The sequence below is a fragment of the Cryptomeria japonica genome, chromosome 1, assembly GCF_030272615.1.
Source record: "Cryptomeria japonica chromosome 1, Sugi_1.0, whole genome shotgun sequence".
Classification (NCBI taxonomy): domain Eukaryota; kingdom Viridiplantae; phylum Streptophyta; class Pinopsida; order Cupressales; family Cupressaceae; genus Cryptomeria; species Cryptomeria japonica.
Genome location: NC_081405.1, coordinates 333279835 through 333302162, shown reverse-complemented (window position 1 = coordinate 333302162; position 22328 = coordinate 333279835). Strand labels below are relative to the sequence as shown.

The window sequence follows — 22328 nt, the reverse complement described above, 5'->3', positions numbered from 1 at the left end:
TAAGTAAAATGCCATCATAAATCGGAGTAAGTATTTCGATGCTACTCTAATGACCTAATAGAAAAGCATGTTGTTATGCGAGTGCACCATTGGTTGTCAGCACAAAATGTTTAGAAGCTACGCTTGATAGCTGAATAAGAAGGTGCACCAATTGTGAACTCTTTGTAGATGAATGACTCAAAAGCGGGCCAAGTCTGGTAGCGTCCAGGTGGAATCAGCGGCAAGGAAAGGAGAAGTCATCGAGTAGTGAGTTCCAGTTTTGAAAGAGTTTCTCTATCAGTTAGTTTTGAGGAGAAGCTTAGAATTGATGTCAGTCGATCCATCTTGGAGCCAAAAAGAATTAAAAATTTGAATTTCTGGAGGCTTTTGTATAAGTTTTTTTTTTTCACTTTGGGACAGAAGGAGAGAGTTCGAAGAATTAAAAAATTTTGGAGTTTGACATACTTGTGTAGCAACAGTTTTCATGCTCCTGCAACTCATTTCTTGGAGTTTTTTTTTTAAATTTGTAACGCAGAAAGTTCCGAGTTTTCAATAAAGTTGAATTCCTCCTTAAATACTCTGCTCTAAGTGTTATGATTGTGAGCATTTTGGTTAAAATTTTGTGATTCTTTTGTAGAATCCTTCATTTTATCTTAGTTTCTTCAGATGCTTAGGGCTAAGGTACATATTATAGTGCAAGTCTCTGATTGTGTATATGATTCTATTACATCAAAATTATGAGAACATTATTATTCTCCTTTTTGTGAACATCAGTAAGCTAGCCTTTCAAGAGAATTATTTATGAAAACATGTATGTTTGAGTTGTGAGTTTAAGCAACTTCATTAGTTGATTATATTATGGATTTTTAAATAGTTTGCAGGTCTTTTATCATTGGTGGATCACCTAGTAGTAGTTAAATTTTAGCTTTTATGCATATCCTTCTTCCCTTTTCTCAGAAATTCAATTGTGTTTTTAGGTGATCAAATAGGAAGCCGGCCTATAATCTGGAGGTCTGCTCTCATAATAGGATACCCACATCTTGAGAGTAGTCCAATGTGTCACGAGATTGTAGGAATTTCAAGCTTGAATCCGGTGCAAATCTCTGTGACAACAGTTACAAGAGAAACACCTACCGATGAATACACTAGGTCCTCTTTCCCCAAATCTTCCTCTTCCATTTGCTCTTCTCCCTCTAAAACTACCTCTTTTCCCTGATTCTCCCTCATGTTCCTAACTGCTTTTTTCTCCTTGGGGTTTAGGGTATGATCCTCTACCATTGAATCTGCCCTTACCTCTGAAATTTGTACCCCTTCCTCTATTATGGTGTTCTCCTTGCCTCTTTTGCTTCTCCTCAATCCTAAGTGCCATTTGATAAAAAATATGCACTAATTTGGGATTAAACAAACTGAGTTCATCTTGAATGTTGAACTTAAGGCCATTCATGTACCTTGATAGCTTATTTGTCTCACTCTCTGGTATCTTTGTTTTAAGTGTCATTATGTGGAACTCCTCGGTGTAAGCACGAACATCCAAATCCCTTTGCCTCAAATTTTGTAGTTCTTATGTAGGATTATCTCATATTCCTCAGGGACAAATTGCTTCTTAACTTCTGACACCATCCTCTTCCATGAAGTGATGGGGTTCTTACCTTCCACCATTCTTTCCCTTTGTAGGACATTCCACCAACTAAAGGTAGGACCCTTCAATTTTGACTTATCCGCCTTTACTCTTTGGTTATCCTTCACCTCCTCATATTCAAAATAGTTTTCTAAGGCCTCAATCTAGTCCATGCACTCCTCTAGATTCATATTCCCTTGAAACTTAGGTAATTCTGCCTTAGTGTCTCTTCCACCTACTCTCTTAAGGGCTTCAATGAATTTCCTTTGATCTACAGGTACAACTGGGTTCTCTCCTTCTTCTTCTCCTTCTTCTTCCTCAGAGTTTGAGTCAACTTCCTTCCCAGCCTAATCCTTCTTCAACTTTTCTAGTTCTGCTTCCATCCTTCTATTCTTGGCTATTTGCTCCCTCACTATCCTAGCCAATTCTACATTGGTGACTCTAGAGGGTATCTTCTCTTCACTTTGTCCCTTTGTCTGATCTCCCATGGTTCAAACTCTTCCCAAGGTTCTTTTAGAGCTCTGATACCACCTCATGCAGAGGTCTTCAACAGTAGTATGGCAAACCCCACACACTCTCTCACTTTTCACTCTCACAATCTCAAGCCTATGAAGGCCTCAACTCACACCAAAACCAAAACTTAAACTTTATCCCTCACAAAGACTTCACCTATCGGCCATAGACTTCACCTACCTGCACTGACAGATACAACAAGGCTCATTCACACCGGCAACCAGTTTACACCAACATAAGATTATACCAGCATTCCAATCCAACTTGACAATAAACATTGTTTATGCAAAATAAATTGTAATGTAAATTATAGTTGTAGTTTCAAATACCCTTTTGGAACTTCTCTCAAACTCCAAAGATCTAGACCTCCAACTTGCTCCAGCACACCTAGGCATTTATTTGGGTCACAGGCCTAGTTGATTAGATTAGGCCTGGGTTACAAAGGAAGTGTATGGGAATGGGACCACAAGGAAGATCCAATGATTCAAATGGATTGTCTAATGTCTGAATGTACCAATTCAACCATCTAACTCCTTCTTCTAATGTCTGGCATCATGCAATCTATCCATTCTTGACTGTACTAGTCTAAACCCTTAAAAAGTTTTGGCTAGGGCTTGGTGGTAAAAATACCAATCCAACTCCCCTAAACTCAACCCTTTGGAATCTCATAATAAACCCTCCTAACTTGCAGCCTATCAAATTCCATTTAGAGCCAATGACTAGATTGCAAGTTAGGGCCTCATCTTTTGCAACACCCTAGGGAAATTAAGGGTTTTCGGACCTGTAGAAGCAAATTGTCGATATCTCCTCCCAAACACCACTTCAAGGGGTCATACTAGATTCATATGAAATATTATTCAGTGTTCTATAGTACCAAGACATTTTTTTACAAAATCATTTGATGTTCTGTATAGACAGTACGGAAAAGTAATAGAATTCAAGTGAAATCAGATTTGTTTCATTTCATACTCTCCACCAAACTTCTCCAAGTCATTTTGTGCCTTCAACCTCCTTTCTCATCGGTTGTACAAGCACAAATAGGATCCTCTCAACAACCACAACCAACTTTGAAATGGTTATGACTGTTGGAAAGAGGCTACATTCCAACCGGCAACTTTTCAAAAGTTGCTTTGACAATAATGACAACTTTTGCAACTTAAATTTCTAAGCACCTAAACCTTGCCAAACCTATCTAAGGACATCATTAACCTTTAAAACACCTAAGAAACATTCTAGGATCATAAACACAAAATTTCATGATTCAAGCCCACATAGCCTAATAGACCTCTAGGCTTATATGTGCATGTGAGAGATTATTGACCACATAAAGGCATTTTATTACATCTAGGGCGATCCTTGAGATCCAACCCATTATAGAAACATAAGTAAGCACAAAAAAAACACTAGACACCCCTTATGGCATGAAAACACCAAGAAAAGAAGAGGTGCCATGCACCAAGTTTGATAAAAGGTCCTCCAATCATTTGGTTGGCATGAGCACAGTCTGCTACTACAACAATGTTTGTGGAGCAAGAACCAATCAGCCAAAGAAAGCCAACTTTAATCTAGAGACTGCAAATGAGAAGAGAAGGGAGATCAAGAAGGTATGGAGGAAGAAGCAATAGAGTAGAACCATGGACTGGCACTATGAATTCAATGCACATGTGATATCTCCTAAGGCTTAAAGGAGATGTGGGACACAGGGGGAGTTAAATATTGATCATATCATTCACCCCCAAATTAGAAAAGGACAAAGGAAAGGATTGTTTGCTATCAATATAAGGAAGAAGATGAGATAATAGTATTTGTAGTTATTGCCTTGGCTACACATCTACTCATGTAAGATGGATTACTGCTGCAAGTGTAAAATGGATGGCTTAAATTGCAATTGGGATCAGAGACACTTGTCACAAGAAGATGGAGGCTGATGGATAAAGTGTCCCCATGGAGATATTGGATTGGTAGAGTAAACCGATATGTACACTGTGATACCAATATGGATGTTAACTGAAACTGCAAAATAAGTGAGCGATATATTCCAATAACATTACAGTGGCTCTTGTGGCTTGGATGGATGAAGTTATGTCATCAGTGACATTGGAGAATCTTTGAAGGAAAATTATGTTGATTTTATGTGCATGTGTCATTCTGATTTTACCGGTTCGGTATTTGATATGATGATGATGATGTGGTTTGGCATTATGGTCATGTAAGGTCATATCATAAGCTATGATGGGTGTCATGGAGCTGGAAGATCATCAATAGATCACATATAGTCAGCTCTACTAATACAAGGTGTTGATTGGATCCCCAGTTTAGGATCAGACCGATAAAGAAGACCTGAGATCTATGGTTCACGGGGAGTTCACAGCTTCACATCCCTTGATTTTTGAACCATAAGCTTGACAAAGAGGGAGACATACCTACACAGGGGGAGAAAATACATTTGGTATCAGAGAAATACACAAGTGATATCAAATTGGTATCAGTGTCTACATCAAACATTGGTATCAGATGGAGAAGATGCAGTGTGACCGGTAGGTAAATAAAATTTATTGACACATTTTATTACAATTGGTATCAGAATGGTATATATAATTGGAGTCAGTTGGTGTCTAAGCCCTCTATCTCAAGTATTGTTGATTGAGAGGATGCAGAGTATAGTGGTCAAAGAGGGAGAAGTAGCCAATAGAAAGTTATGTCATTACCCTTTGCCATTGGTGTCAAAGGGGGAGAGAAATTTTGTAGTATATTGAATACTACATGTGTTGACATCAATGCCAAAGGTGGAGATTGTTGGCATTTTATTGTCATTGATGTCAATCAGTAATGGTATCATTGATGTCAACTAGTATATCATGTCACCAGCAAGTATGGAATATTGACCGATAAGTAAGTATTGGAGACCGATATGGTATATCAACTGGTGAGTGATGTGTTGGCAATATGTTGTTGCCAACTAGTAAGCATTGTGACCAGTAAGAAAGAAAGGTTGAGCTAATGAACAAGGGAAAACAACCGGTATGTTTCTTGTTTAACATCATATAGCAAGACTACCATCGGATGAAGATGTTATCACAAGATGAAGAGACGAATGACAGAAAGTGTGCTACCTCAGATTGCAAGGAAGACATATGAGAAGGTTACTGGATCATATGTCTGGTTGAAGTTATGTTTTATCGGTTTCACTAAAGTCATATTAGTGCATTTCTGGAGGCAGATTGAGCAACAAAGATCCACTCCCACTAGGTGATTGATAGGTTTAGTGCATTGATCCATCTACTCCCACCGGTAAGTGGTCGTATTGAGCTTATCTCTCAACATGCATGGAATGCATCACAACCCTCTGAGATAAGATAGTTAGAGAAGTTGAAGGTAGCTAATTGAAGGCTTATACCAGATGACCATAGTGGAACATGAGGATGCCTCAGGTGCATGAAATTAGAAATATGCACCAGTTCAGCAAGGAAAGTATGATGAGCTACTAGGATAGAAGAGGAAGAATAAGTTGTGATGAGTTTGCCACTTTGGCAAACCGGTTGAGATGAGTTTTCCACTTTGGAAAACTGGTTGAGATGAGGTGTGACCAATGAAGGAGAAGGAAAGTTCTTGCATCTACAGACATGGAGCTACACCAAAAGGCAAGAATGTGCTACCGAGATGCAAATGGAGATTGATGTTTCCATAGTTGGACACAACAAAAGTTTGTTGACATAGTGATTCTATGGGTATCACTGGTGTGTAGCCAAGAGTAGTGTCAACTGGTAAACAAGGCTTGTGCAAAAGTGAAAGGATCTCATCAGATGAAGATGAGCATGATGTGGATTGACAAGATTGGTGACTGGACTAATGTGATCCCACCGACAGAACAGGAGATTGCATGGTTCAATGATTTACGAGTCAGTTTATAACTGACAAGGTGAGATGAAATGGTAGGTATATCCCGGTTATGTGTTGTGGTCGGTGACCATGCCTAAACTAACATAGGGAGCTCAGGTGGATGCCGACAAATAAGACACATAGTCTCTAGGTGGCAGATGCATAGTAGTCGGTGAAGAGTTTTTGGTGAGGTTGGCGATGAGTTGGTCGATATTGAATGAAGACCCTGAATATCACAGGTCGATTACAGGGGTTTGGAGCTCAAGACAGATCAGAGGACAAAGATTTGATTCATTGGCATCATGATCGATGCAGAGTGTCTAAGTACAGATTGGATTTGGTGAAGGGGACCATGAACTCATTCATTGTGATTGACAAGTGCAGGCCGACATACATGTCATGTTTGTTAAATATAGCAAATGTGTATTGGATGCAACGAGATTGGCAGAGTTCAGTGTCCACTTGCAGGCTGTCAATCCCTGAGAAAGATTTGATTGGATTCGATACAGATTGGGTCGGTAGAAGGAACCCTAGCGCGCCAAAGTTTGAAATTACATTTTGGCGGGAATGCTCACATATAAATATACAGATCCAAGATCATAGTTAATTCATGATACTAGATGATGAGCTGTCGAATATTGAAGAGAAGAGTGTGAGAGTGCAAGAGAGAGCTAACCAGTAAGAGAGTTCATCAAAGATCCTAGTGACTATGTGTTGGAAGGTAAACCGGTAAGAGGATTTAATAGGGGGTTAAATCGGTAAGGCCAAAGTAACTGATAAGATGCTAAAGATTGTAGTAGTCAAGTGAACCGATAGTGTTCCAACTGGTAAGGAGGCAATAGAGTGTGAAGCTGGGCAAAGTGAGAATCAAGGGAGCTCAAGCGAGGCAAAGACTGAGCAGAAGAGGAATCAAAACTAGCAGAGTGAATAGAACCGGTAGAGTGAAGAGTACCATTGGTGTCAAGAAGCAGCAAGTCAGAGTGATCAGAGAACCGACAGAGAATAGAAGCAACAAGATTGAGAAGAGTTGAATTGGTAAGGTTGCAACAGAGAGGAAAGAAGAGTAGAGAACCGGTTAAGAAGAGAACAAAGCAGGGCTAAACTGAAAGAAAGATTGCAGAGGTTACATAACTCATTTATAACCAGGATATTACTATTGTATTGTTTATTGTCATTGTAATCACTGAGTTGGAGCTCGATGCAGGGGTTGGTGCTCCTTGGGTTGGTTCCCTAAAATTTGTATTCAATGTTTATTGTGAGGTTGGATTGGAGCAGTAAACTCTAACAATTGTTCTCATCGAGGTTTTTCCCACATTGGGTTTTCCTTATACATCCGGTGTTATGTGATGTATCCTTGTGTGTGCTTGCATCTTGATCTCTCCCTTATCTCTCTGGTATGTCCTCTTGGCCTTTGATCTGCTAACCAGTGCACACATTTAGGATTAAAAAGGGTTAAGTTTGGAAACCATTGATTCATCCCCCTCTCAGTGGCATCTTGTGTTCTATAAGAAGTAGTTAACCGGAGCTTGGGAAACTTGTTGAGATGTTTAGTGGGAGATAAAACCAGAAGTTGGGATTTAATCCTTGCACAAGCACAGTTTGCCTACAACAATTCAATAAATAGGAGTACCAGAAGAACACCTTTTGAGATTGTTACCAGAGTGCATCCTAGAGGTATATCAGAATTGAGAGATATTAGCAGTGAAGACCAGAAAATTTTAGAAGCAGAAGACTTTGCAGATCACATGGTAGCCTTGCATATTCAAGTTAAACAACTTTTAGAATACATGAACAAAAAGTATAAGGAGAAGGCAGGTGAGAAGAGGAGTTTTAATAAATTTAAAGTTGGCAATGAAGTAATGGTATATCTAAGAAAACAGAGATTCTCGGTTGGAACCTATAACAGATTGCAGATGAAGAAGTTTGGACCTTGCAGGATTTTGAGGAAGTCTAGTTCTGGAAGTGCATATGATGTAGAATTACCAGATAGTCAGAGTATTTCACCTGTGTTTAATATTGTAGATCTTCATGAGTATCATGAACTAGAATTCAGTGAGGACAATATTCCAGACTTGGAGAAACAGTTGCCCCGGAAGGAACCAGATCAGATTGAAGAGATTTTGGACAGTAGGATTGGGCGTAGTACCTGGAGCAGATAATATAAGGAGTATCTTATGAAGTGGAAGGACAGACCAATTGAAGATTCATCTTGGATTTCTTAGGTAGAGGTAGACCATCTTGGTTTTCCTCCGACCCCAACAAAGTGAGAAGCTCACTTTTTTAATAACCTTAGATGTTTGATGCAAGAGAATCCCCGATTCATAGAAATCTTGCATCAACCAAAGTATGTTTTCTTTCTATTTTTCTTTCTATTTACAGTTTCAGCTTTTCTTTTTGTGTGTCCCAATTTTGGCTCATTGGATCCTATGGAGTTGGATTCTACTTGAAGACTTGATCATCTTTCTAAGTTCCAGACCACATCGCATTTGGATCATTTTCTAACAAGTTATCGCTATCAGTTTCCTTGACAGTTTCTTGTTACCGGTTGACAGTTCTTATTACTGGTTGCCTGGACCTATTTTGGTGATCTACCAGAACCCCTTCCAAAGCTTGTAGAGCCTTGGGTGTTGATTTTGATGTTCCTTGGCATGTGGCCGACCTTTTCTCGCGATCTACACTTCATCCTTTGGATTTTTTGGAGGAATCTCTTGGCGGAGGCCAACCTTGTTAATTTTACACGTTAGGTCTTATTCTTCGGGTTTTGATCCCTTTTGGGTCGACTGGATCCTTTGGATCATATATATAATTGTAATTGCGCATTAGAATGTAGAGGAATCAAAGAATCAAGTAGAGAAATTGTGCATAGAAGATAGATCTTAAGATTCAAGGTCTCAGTTGTGACTTATTTTGTATGTTCTACCAGGCTTATGAGCCAGTTATGTTGTAACTCGGTTGTTTTTTATTAAGGGAAAATAGGTTTTGAAGGGCCCCTGAAACCCTTTACAACATTAGATCAAAAGATAGCCATTAAAGAACAACAAAAAAGCAAGAGACAACAAACATAGAAAAGACAACTGACCAGCAAACAAAAAGCCAGCAGTAGAAAGACACAACAAACAGGAGCTACAGAAAAAAAAAAAAAAAAAAGCCAAGGCTAGGTAAAGTTCTTAAGCATCTCAGTAGCTTCCAACTCCATTTGCTCCATGTTCTCAGCAATCTGCTTAATTTCCTCAATCTCCCTGCTTTGGCTTTGCTTTTTTTTGGTGCTTGCATGAGTTCTTTTTCCATGACCGGTCTGCTTATCTTCAGCGGTGTCTTCCTTCACCTCAATGGTGTCCTCGGGGGCCTTTTCCCCTTGATTGCTTCCAATCTTGCTGATAAGAACCTTAATGCTTTCAGAGGTGGCCTTTAAGATCTTATGACTCTGCTCCCCAAAACAATTTTCATGAAATAAATCAATATGTTCTACATTGCCTCCATCATATCTTTGTGTTTCCATTGTGTTACTCTTGTTGACTGGTCCGAATTGATCTCTTTGAGGTCCCTCCTAATCGGTGATTGCTTCGCTTCTAATTGAGGATAAAGTCACAATATAGTTTCTTCAAAAAATATAATGGAACCTCAAAATTATTATAAGGTGGTTGGTCGAAGACCATCCACCACCTATCACAAAAAAACATTTTTAATCCCCAAATGGTTACACTGGTGTATAGGAAACCTCTTTGAATTAAGAGGTAAGGTCTCATTGGTTTTGGGGTCATTAAAAAAAGCACATATCTATGCTTTGCTTATCAGTTTTTTTTCACTTCATCATAGGACAACCCACTAGCATAGAATGCACAACATCGATCCCTATAGCTTCCCCATTTTGTAACTTATTGGGAAACTTCATTGGCACTATTAGCCATTGATTCTAGGGCTATGGGAAGGGATGCATGATGTTCATGCTCAGAGGTCTTCAATCTATTCACCAATCTAGTTATTTTTTGAGTGTTTTGTTTTAATTGATTAATCAAATCCTCTTGTGTTGTTTGTGAATGGTCTATTGGAGGAGGTGGAGGGTTTGTATCTTGAGGGTTTTTCCCCAGGTTCTTAGGAGGTATGTTTTGCTGGGGGGCAGTGTTTTGAGAATCTGGCATATATTTATAAACAAAAAATAATAATAAAAAACATGGAAATTACATTCAAATTTTAAATAAAATTAATCAAAAACATAAAATGCATAAAAAATAACGAGTTACGTACCTCTTTGTCGTCGTGGCATTGTGGATGATTTTTTTTTGCCCAAAACACAATCACATGTAGTTACTTAGAAATTCCTTAAAACCCCTCTCTTGCGGTCGTGGGTGAAAACAACCCAATCAGTCGGAGTTAAAAAAAAATTATTGTTAGTAAAACTCGAACGGGTTTTTAAAAATTAAAATACATTTTCATTTTTTTATAACTAAAACCCGGTTGCATTTTAGGCTTGGTAATATGAGCCTTAATGCGAACAGGTTATCTAAAAATTTTAAATAACGTTATTAGTTTTTAGAAAAAAATTTGGAGGGTGTCCACTTTTTTGCACAACTTTGTGCGCTTACCCCTAAGTTTTTTATAAATTTTTATAAGGTTTTTCAAAGTTTTCTATATGATTTAAATATGCAATTATTTATCAAAAAATATAAGAATACAAAAATAAACATATATAATTGCTAGAAAACAATTTAAAAATCTAACAAAAAACAAAAAACAACAACATACAAATAATTCTAAACAAGAAAAAAAAATTGGTGCACCTGGTATACAAAAGCTGAAGTGGTGGGTGGTGTAGAGTGTTGAAGAGATTCACGAATTGAAAATTGCCAAGGGGGTTTTCTCTAACACCTTGTGGAGCCTCGACAAATAGTTGAAAATGACAGAATAACAGTCACCTTGTGATAATATAATGTTTTTAAAAAAATTCAGTTGAAAAATGGTTTGATCAAAGGGGGTGTTCAATCGAACCCTATAAAATATTAATTTAAAACCCCCCTTCGATCAAACACCTGTGGCATTGCTTGTATGATCGAAGGGGAGTGTTTGATTGAATAATCAAGGGTAGTTTTATTGAACACCCCCCCTGTTCGATCGAACACCCTTGGCAAACTTTTTCCCCCATCCACTTTTTTACTTCATGGGTGAAATTGTAACCCACTATTGTGGGATCACCCTAGTCTACCCTTACAATATTCCATTTAGCAAATAGTTCAACTTTTAAACATGAGGGTATCATTGAAGATTTGGCTATCACATTAAATTCATGGGAGGACCTTATAGATCTGATGGATCTTTAAGCAAAGGAAAACCTAGGTGGATACCCCATCATCCTAGGTCGCCCATGGTTGGCAATTGTAGGTGCTTTTATAGGCTACATGTATGGAGATATGATAATATCTAACTAGAATGTAACAAACAAACTAGTTTTCCACCTACATAACCCCTTATTAAGATAGATTAGACAGACACCAAGTCATCAATAGACGTGCACATCACCGAACCTTTTCGCATGCACATCACCAAGCCTTTTCACATGCACAAACAACCCCATTTTCTACACTAGCACCTATAGGCATTTCCAACATAACGAGGACACAACTATACAAGTAAGGTTTTTTTCAAGTCTCACTTTCTATGTTGGCACCTCTAGGGTCTTCCTAGTGCAATGAGGATGTAACTCTACAAGAAATAATGAAATGACTTCGATACAACTACAAAATAGTTTGACACAACTTATGGTTTTTAACATTAGCTAAGTTATTCATATACATAATAGATGCAATGGAGACCATTGATCTTTCATCTAGAGACAACAAAGGTTATATGATTCATGCTTAATCTCACATATCACATACTTTTATTGATTAACTTTGGCTTCTTCTATGCAACAATACATCCTTTCACTTGAATAGATGAATATTTATTCATTTCCAACTTTGAAGCATAATTTTATTATTGTTATTTCATTTCTTTTTTAAAATTGAATCACATGCACATTTTAAACTCGGTTCTTTTATCTAGAACTAGTTATCTACACTTGTTTATCAAGGATTATATGAAAGACCCTTTTCATTTCCTTTCACGATCTCACATTTAAATCTTAGATGTAAAAGTATGCCATCAAATTGTCTAGTGTGAAGGAGGGTTCACGCTTAGTTTTATCTTAAATCCATGATTTTGACTTCGTAAGGGCTGTTTTGGGGGCCTCAACCTAAAATTCTTGTTTTCAGCCCTGTGGAATTCAGCATTTCACATGAATTTTGGCTCCACACAATAAAGAGAATCACATTCAGCTTCGAAATTCATTCTAGACTTCTACCCTGTCCTGCAAATCCCTTAACAAAATTTTTTGTAATTACTTGTTTTAGCCGATCTATATCCCACATTGATTAAGCTTGGAATTTGGATCCAGGTAATCCCTTCTGACCCTATGACAGACCTACACCATGGCTAGCTGGAAGCAGACTGATTTTAACCTATCATTCGGCAGGCCATATCTCTAAAAGATTTAGTTCAGTTCCTAGGAATGCCAGGAGGATTATAGTGGTACAATTACTATTGGACAAAGAAGCGCAATCGAGGCACCATTTTCCAAATTACGAGCAAAAATGAATTGGAAAGCGTATCCACGCCAGTGGAGAAAATTCATCTCCTCAGCTACAGATTAAAATGCATTCAACCAGCTTATGTCAATCTGCCACCTGAATATTTTGTATTGAAATTGATGATTTGAGCATCCCATGCCGTTCATTCCACCTCTGCTATTCAGTTTCCCCTCCTACTTTTCTTACCCACTTCCTCGCTAATCCCATTCCCATGCCATCTAATTATACTTTGACACCACCCAAGTTATATAAGACCCCACTGCCCTATCATTTCCTTACTCCTGGTTATTGCCATAACCAATGAATAATATGGTGACAAACAATAAGAATGCTTGCTTTTCTTGCTCTGAAGATTTCAATGGAGAAGCTGAAGGCCAGCCGGCTGCAAGTGTGAGATGGAATCCCACGAGGGAACAGATTGCCATTTTGGAGAGCCTGTACAGCCAAGGGATTCGAACTCCCACTGCCCAACAGATTCAGCAGATCACAAGCAGACTGAGAATGTATGGAAACATTGAAGGGAAGAATGTGTTTTACTGGTTTCAAAACCATAAAGCTCGGGAGAGACAGAAGGAGAAGCAACAGAAGCTGATCTACTTCAACCAGTTTTTTCCTTCTTCCCAAGAGAATGCCTTTGCAGGCAGTACAAATAGTATGTCGCATTTCATTGTTTCCTCCAGTGTTATTCAAACCAGGTTTCTAATTATCTGTTTGTGTTTGTTTGTTTATGCAGTTGGGTCTGACTCCTACATCTCAATGCATTCTCCTATAAATGGGCTTTCTAAAGAGCCGGAGACTTCCATGTTAATGGCAGAGGTTAGTAACAAATGCAGAGTCTTTTCTCCAGAATTTTTTTGATGTTTTCTTTTATATTGGTCGAAGCTTTGAATTCACAAATCCAAACATAGATAAATAGCTTTGTCAAGGATATCAATGTTTGTATTGAAAGTAATCATTCATCATAGATGGATGTGTAGGTTTTTATTGTTATTTCTGGATTAAATTGTATCTAAGTTTTTTATCAATGTTTTAGATCATTTTCTATGATTTATCATCATGATAATAAAGAGTTAGAGAAATCAAAGAAAATAATTTTTTTTATATGAACCATTTTTTTGATTAATGTATAGCATAGGAAGGTCCTCTTGATCATGCAAATATTATTTACTTTTAATGCAACCTAGATCAATTTATATTTGATAAAAATATTATACTTTTCTAGATGCATGATAATTCTCAGTTTTAGATCATATTTAATGATTCATCAACAGGAAGAAGAGGGTGATGAATCACTGAATGTGATCCAAAATGTTGATTGAAAAATATACACAGTTAAAACCAAAAGCTATAATACATCTACTTAATGAACTGCAATTACTTATACCAACTATTTATAGAACTGTATTATCTTTTGTAATGAAATAGATGCTTATATTAAGCAAAAAGTTTTCTAAACTATTTTGTAAAATGGGTTGTCAAATGGTGTGTATAATTTTTTAGGAGTGCATGGGAAAGGAGAGGCCAGGTAAGTATAGTAATTGTATCTTAAAAATAAGAAAGATTCTACTGTATTATTAATTTTGACTTAAACAGAACATTCTAAGTTTTGATTTGGTTAGACGGCTGATCTAAAATAAGAAAGTTCTTAGTGTATCATTGATTTTGGCTTCGACATTTCACTCTAAGTTTTGATTTGGTTAGGTGGCTCATCTAAAACCATACTAATAAGTGGGATCTTACTCAAAAAACTGCTATGATTTCAAATGAACTAACTAAACAAATCAAAATTTAGAATATATTGTTTAAACTTACCTTAATCACTGCATTTTATACTGGAAAAATATATTAGAGATTACAAATTTTGTGCATATGTGGAGGACGAGAAGATTGGATAAAACTCAAATGATCTTTGTACTATTGTATGGCTGCTTCTGTGTTGTGTTTGGTAAATTATTAAAAAACTGTTTGGCAAGTCTGCAGTTTAGTTGAGAAATATCTGAGAAGCTCCTCTATTTTATTAAATTTTCACTTATAAAGATCTTTGTTGTTGTTCTCAGAGACAATGGATGGATCCCAATACAATGCCCTTCAATCGTTCGATGTCGCTCAAAAGTGATAACTTGACTGGGGAGACCTCTTCTAACCACGAAGAGTTTTTAAGCCTGCAGATGGATTACACTCACTCAGAAGAAAATCAACATGGTTTTTGTACTTCAAACGAACGTGAGACTCTCCAGTTATTTCCTTTGCATCCTGGTGTTTCTGCCATGAACGATATACAAGAAGATACAAGTGTATCACCCCCTAAGTACATTTGAAAACTTTTCTTTCCAAAGTAAAATCCTAAAGTTTCTCTCTCTTAATGCTACTCTTTAGGTGTCAATAAAGACTGATACTTGTTCTTAAGTATTGATCCCCCCTGCCTGTGTCTGCCCATTACATGATTGGATGGTAAGAATGCCAAATCCATGTAATATTTTCTTTGAAAGAATTGAATTCAAGCGGAGTTATAAGCATAGTTTAGTAGATTAAAATGTCCAACAGTCATATATGTAAACCTTGGATCTGCTTGGTTTATTTCGACCAAGGGCATTGTTCTTAAGAAAATCGATGATATTTTAGATTCCTGATCTTGCCAGGACCGTGAACGATAAAAAACTAATTACATGACTGATGTATTCACATAAGAATTTTGGAAAGAGGTAAATTTTTAAAACAAAAAATTATTTATGCTATTTCATTCTCTTATAATATTTATTGATTGTTGGGAAAGAATCACTTCTATTATTCATTGATTCTCAATAGAAAACTCCATTGCTAATTTGGTGAAGTTGAACGATAGTACTTTGTGTTGACCAGCGACGTGGGTCTCGCTAGTTCCTCGTTTCGTTTGGTCACTGGTCAGACTACTTGAATATCAATGCGACCATCACCATTAGAGTTAACTGCATGGCCACATCTGACTCTAATAATAGGAGACACTTGTATTATAATGGACTGTTACATTACTGTACAATCAATAATTTGAAATTTAATCATGGATTTTGTTACAGTCAATGTCAATGTCATGCAGATCACACAGGTAAGCTTAAATAGTACATTCTAAGCTTTGACTTATTTATATGGCTCATCCAAAATATTCTTTTAAGTGTGATCAATGATGTGTGTCTCACTAGTCTCTCATTCATTTGGTCATTGCTACCATCATGATGAGACTACTTAATTTCATATCTACCATCACCACTAGATTTAATTGTATGACTACATCTAACAACTTAAATTTTGTTGTTACCATTTCAGTCAATTCTCATTAAAATACATTCTCTAATAATAAAAAGGAGACACTTGTTTTATAATGAATTGTTACACTCTATACAATAGACAATTTGAAATTCAACTATCGACCTTGTTATAGCTAATGGAAATGTACATAATTTGTTTGAATATTGATCTTGCATGTGGATCACACGAGTGAGCTCAAACATCACACTCTAAAATTTGACTTATTTAGATGACTCATCTAAAATACTCTCTTATGTGTTGACCAAGAATGTGGGTCTCACTAGTCTCTCATTCATTTGGTCATTGCTACCATCATGGTTAGACTATTTGAACTTCATTATTACCATCACCATTAGACTTAATTGTATGGCTAAATCTAACAACTTACTTTTTTTTGTTACCATCAGAGTCAATTTGCACTAAAATACCCTAATAATAATAGTAAAAGGAGGCACTATCATTATATGGACTACTACACTCTATACAATCAAAAATTTCAAATTTAACTATTGACCTTGTTACAGTCAATGTTAATTTAAATAATTTGTTTGAAAATTGATCTTGCATTTGGATTGCACAAGCAAAGCTTAAATAGTGCACTCTAAGCTTTGACTTATCTAGGTGTCTCATCTAAAATCACTCTAGTTTCTCCAGTAGGACCCACCAATTAGTGTGATTTCAAATAAGCCACCTAAGCAGGTCAAAGCTTAGAGTGTGTTGTTTGAGCCAAAATGAATAACAATGATGTGAGTCTTGAACCAAGATTTCAATTTCACAAGGTAGCCCATGTTTGTAATTTATAGATCGGGAAAATTTATACTTATTTGAAATAACGTATGTTTTTCATTTTTTATAATGCAACATGTTACAAACATACAACCTTAATTGTTAGTAGGGATATTCATGCAAGTTCAATAGCCCATTTCACAAAGTAATTAAAATTTATTTAATAGCAAAGTCTTTTCACTTTGGTTCTTAAGATAAATGTAAAGTTATGTTAACTTCTAGAATATGTAATTAATTTGTATAAAAATTAAGCACAACATAATATATTCTCTATGATTTCAAGATATTACATTTAGACTTTGATAAATAAAAATTTAAGATATGTAAAAGACTCCTATATTTGGGAGCAAGTGAAATACTCTTTAGATTACTCGTAATTAACCATCTTCTAAATACCAAAAGAGTGAGTTTGGATCGCATGCCTTAATCAATATTACTTAATATATGTGTAGCTAGTGTGGAAATATGCCTTGCTAATTATAGTATATAGTTGGTGCCTAATATATACATAGTCTAAATACCTAATATATGTGTAGTTAGTGTGAAAACATGCCTTGCTAATTATAGTATTACTTAATATATGTATAGTTTGAATAATAATTAAAAACACTATTTAGTGCATCCACACTATATTAAACGCTTTTTACTCTCCCCTACCTCATCCATAGCATTTAAAACATGGCATTACGTCCTTTATGAACCTTCTTACATAAATATGAAAATAAATATTTTTTAGGTGAAAATATGAATACAATTTATAAAGCATTTAATAGAGATTCTCCTTAACAAACATCAATTTAAATATGATAATAAGACTATGATGGTATGATGAAAGAATAAGATTTTGTTTGACTACTGAGAAGGGGGGGGTGAATCAGTAGATAGAAAAACTGATATTAAATTCACCAATCTCAAAATCAATCTCTCAAAGTAAACTTAGAACTATCAATGCTATATCACTGTCAAGATAAAAACCCTCAATATAAACCAGTTGACTGTTACAACAAACTAACAGTAAACAACTTCAAACTCATAAACATCCAAATGCTTTTACCGACATAAGTAAAACTTCATTTCACAATGCTTCTGGTTATCATGACTTATCAAAGTGGATTAAATAGTTAAGAAAATCAACCATAAGATCATAACCACAAAAACATTCACCACTTGACACAATATTTTTGGCGTGGAAACCCAAATGGGAAAAACCACAGTGAGATGAGACTCACAAGATAACTATCTGAACTCTTCTGAAGTTTGCCCTGTTAGGAGCCTAGCCTATTAAAGATTTACAAAAGTCTTGTTAAGAACAGATCCTGTTAGGGACCACTCGGTTAAGGGATTGAATATAATGCCTTGTTAGAAGCAATACCCTGTAAGGAGTAATGGGTAAGTGCACAAAGATGGTGGTAAAAAAGGGGGGTATAAGTGGACACTTTTTTTTTTTGAAATCAGGTGAACCTGAACTTGGAGGCGAAATTTGAAAGTCATCCACTCAAGATATGAAGATAATCAAAGAACAAATATTGTAGTACTCTGAATCTAGTTTCCAAACTACTAAACTTTTTCAAATTTGGATAAGATTAAGGGGGTCAAATCCTTCGCGCACAAAAAAAAGACCCTGATTTTTTCTAAAAACCATAACATAGTGTCTGACGTGTGTATCAAAAAAGTCATAGTTAGATTTAAGTATTTTCACAATTCCTTTGGCAGAAAGATAGTTAAGAGTGAGCACTAGAAGATGTGTATTTTTTTGTAATTTTTTGTTGAGTATTTTTCTTTTATGATTTTTTCAATCGAGTACATCCTGAAAATTAGGTACCTGTTCATGTGCGAATCATAAGTTACACTAAACAAATCGAAAATACAATTTTATTTTTTTTAAATTGTAAATAATCAAGTGCGCTACAATAATATATAAAGTGTTTTAAATCTGGATAAGCATATCAAAAGTTATTAAAAAAATGGTGCACCTATGTCTGTGAGAACTATGGAGACACTAGTAAAAGAAATTCAATAATAATGTTATTGTTGTTCAAATTTTAAAAAAATTATATGGTTAGAAAGCTCAGAAGATGGGAGAAAATATGGTGGCAATTTTAGAAATACCCACTTGATGAAGTGTAAACCTGACGATGATAAAGTCAATAAACTAAGTTGATAAAATAAAACACGTCAAAAATGAGGGAAATGGAGGGAAATCAAACTTCCAAACCGTAGTTTTGTCATCTAGGCCTATTTCCAAGCCTAAATAGTCAAAAGCGCATACGAGGTACTTATGGTATAAAAAGCGCATACGGGGTACTTATTGTGTAAGAAGCGCGTACGCGCTATGTTTACTATAAACAGCGCGTACTCACTATGTTTACTATAAACAACGCGTACGTGCTATGTTTACTATAAATAGCTCGTACGTGCTACATTTGTTTAAATTTTGGGTGTGTGTATAATATGATACTATATATATAATATGTCTATATACATATAATATATAATTTTTATATATAATATATAATATATATATAGATATACACACACACATATAAGTGTATTGTCTCCCCCTCTCAAGCGCGTACAAGGTGTGTGTGTGTGTGTGTGTGTGTGTGTGTGTGTGTGTCTCTCTCTCTCTCTCTCTCTCTCTCTCTCTCTCCCTCTTCCTCTCCCTCTCTCTCTCCCTCTCTCCCCTTCTCCCTTCCTCCATCCCCCATCCCTCTCTCTCTTCTTCTCTCCCTCCCTCCCTCCATACCCCATCCCTCTCTCTCTCCCTCTCTCCCCTTCTCCCTTCCTCCATACCCCATCCCCCTCTCTCTTCTTCTCTCCCTCCCTCCCTCCATACCCCACTGCTACTATGTCTACACTTCTATAGAAGTAAGTGATTTATTTCTTGTCTGCAACTTCCTCTTTGATTTTTATCATGTATGCTCTCCTAAGAAAATTGAATGATGGATTTGTGTGGGTATATTGAATAGGAGGAAGAAGGGTCTGAAATTGAACCACGGGTGCATTACCATGACAAACAAGGAAACCTGCAACAATATTCTTCTTGAATGTGTTTTTTAATGAGCAGAGAAGATGTGGAAAATAGTGTCAACAAAGCAAAATGATGAGTCAGGGTACCTACAATATGGTTTTTAGAAGGAAACAACCCGTAGGAAGAGAAAGAGGGAGAGTAACACAGATGATGTCCTGTAGAATGATAGTGGTGGGTATGCAAGAGTTCCCATGTTGTTACGCAATGCCTGTCACCTAAAGAAATTAAAGTTTGTTGTAAGCATGGCAGTGGTAGTATATGATGATCATCACTTATCAAAAGGCTTGGAAGGGTACATACCCATGAAATAAATCAAGTGTGTAATTCCTATAGTCACAATCGAGATCAGTCCTATAACCTTGCAAATTTAACAGCATCATATGTTTTAGAAAGGCAGTACTCATAGGGTTAGGTCAAGCTCTTACACTTACTTTTTAGTGAAGCCCCGTTGTTTGTTCACTTGGAGTCTCTCTTATGCTGATAATGGTCTAACTTAGCTATATCAAAACTAAACTACCGATGTTCTATTCATATCTTTAAATAATATATCATTTTATTAGCCCACCATATGACCCCTTAGGTGTCATTAGAAGTCATATTGTTTCCTAAGAGGTCATGTGGTGTCCTGTGACCCCTTAGGACACCATATGACCCCTCAAGACACCATACGATCCATAACAACACCATATGGTGTCCTAAGGGGTCATAGGATGCCATATGACTCCTCAGGACACCATACAACCCATAACAACACCATATGGTGTTTTAAAGGGTCATATGGTGTTCTATGACCCCTTAGGACACTATTTGGTGTCGTTAGGGGTCATATGGTGTCGTAAGGGATCATATGGTCTCCAACGACCCCTTAGGACACCATTTGACCCCTTAGGACTACATATGGTGTTGTTATGGTCTCTCTCTCTCTCTCTCTCTCTCTCTCTCTCTCTCTTCCCCCTCCTTCTTCTCTCTCTCTCTCTCTCTCTCTCTCTCTCCCTCCCTCTCTCTCTCTCCCTCTCTCCCTCTCCCTCTCTCTCTCTCTCTCTCTCTCTCTCTCTCTCTCTCTCTCTCTCTCTCCATCCTTCCCTCTCTCTCTCTTCCTCCCTCTACCTCTCTCTCCCTCTATCCCCTTCTCCCTTCCTCCATACCAGTTCTTCTCTTCCCCCCTACTCTCTCTCTCTCTCTCTCTCTCTCTCCCTCCTTCTCCCTTCCTCCATCCTTCCCTCTCTCTCCCTCTCTCCATCCTTCCCTCTCTCTCTCTGCCTCCCTCTACCTCTCTCTCCCTCTATCCCCTTCTCCCTTCCTCCATACCAGTTCTTCTCTTCCCCCCTACTCTCTCTCTCTCTCTCTCTCTCTCTCTCTCTCTCTCTCTCTCTCTCTCTCCCTCTCTCCATCCTTCCCTCTCTCTCTCTGCCTCCCTCTAACTCTCTCTCCCTCTGTCCCCTTCTCCCTTCCTCCATACCAGTTCTTCTCTTCCCCCCTACTCTCTCTCTCTCTCTCTCTCTCTCTCTCTCTCTCTCTCTCTCTCTCTCTCTCTCTCTCTCCCTCTCCCTCTCCCTCTCCCTCTCTCCTTCTCTCCCTCTCTATGCCTCTCTCCTTCTTCTCTCCCTCTCTCCCTCCTTCCCTCTCTCTCTACCTCCCTCTACCTCTCTCTCCCTCTCTCCCCTTATCCCTTCCTCCATACCCCTTCTTCTCTCCCTCCCTCCCCCATCCCCTCTCTCTCTCCCTCATCCTTCTTTCCTCCCTCCCCCCCCTCTCTCTCTCTCTACCTCTCTCCCTCTCCCTCCTTCCCTATCTCTCTCTTCCTTTCCCTCCCCCCTCCTTCTCTCCCTCTCCCTCCCTCCCTTTCTCCCCCCTCCTATCCCCCCTCTCTCTCTCTCCCTCTCCCTTCCTTCATACCCCTTTATCTCTCCCTCTCTCCCCCCTCACTCTCTCTCTCTCTCTCCCTCTCTCCCTCTCCCTCCTTCCCTCCCTCTCTCCCTCTCTCTCTCTCTCTCTCTCTCTCTCTCTCTCTCTCTCTCTCTTCATCTCCCTCCCCCTCTTTCTTCTCTCCCTCTCTCCCTCCCTCCCTTCCACCCCTTCCTCTCTCCCTCCCCCCTACTCTCCCCTCTCTCTCTCTCTCTCCCTTTTCCTTCACATTTTTTCTACTACAAATAGCACATACGGGGTACTGAACCTATTAGTTCACTACCTTGCCATAACATTTTTAAGGTGTAGGAGCACGTACGCAGTACTTATTACTTGTAAGCATGTACGGGGTACTGAGCCTATTAGTTCACTACCCTGCCATAACATTTTTTAGGCTTAGGAGCACGTAGGCACTACTTATTAGTACAGAATGGAAAAAAAAATACCATTGGGCTTGCCAACATTTTATGGACTAACAACATGCATGCGGTTATTAATATAGCACGTACGGGGTACTTAGACATAGTTTTAGTTTCCCAAGAGCCTCAAAAGAATTTTTTGAGGTTGTTGAAGGCCCCACTGCAACTATGTCTGCACTTCTATCATTGTTTTATACATAGAAGTAAGTGAATTTTTTGTTTTTGCATGATTTCAAATGATTGAATTGTTGTTCTTATTAGTTTTGTCAATATTATTGGGATTGTTTAATAGT

The 22328-nt window shown here is 37.6% G+C and overlaps 1 protein-coding gene across 1 annotated transcript; it reads left to right on the top strand.

The window, feature by feature from the left end:
• Positions 1 to 12831: 12831 nt before the first annotated feature.
• Positions 12832 to 15237, top strand: LOC131043595 (WUSCHEL-related homeobox 2). The gene is made up of 3 exons (XM_057976827.2): positions 12832 to 13264; positions 13346 to 13428; positions 14670 to 15237. The coding sequence occupies exons 1-3, from the start codon at positions 12913 to 12915 to the stop codon at positions 14928 to 14930; spliced, it is 696 nt and encodes a 231-aa protein (XP_057832810.1). The 5' UTR covers positions 12832 to 12912; the 3' UTR covers positions 14931 to 15237.
• Positions 15238 to 22328: the final 7091 nt, after the last annotated feature.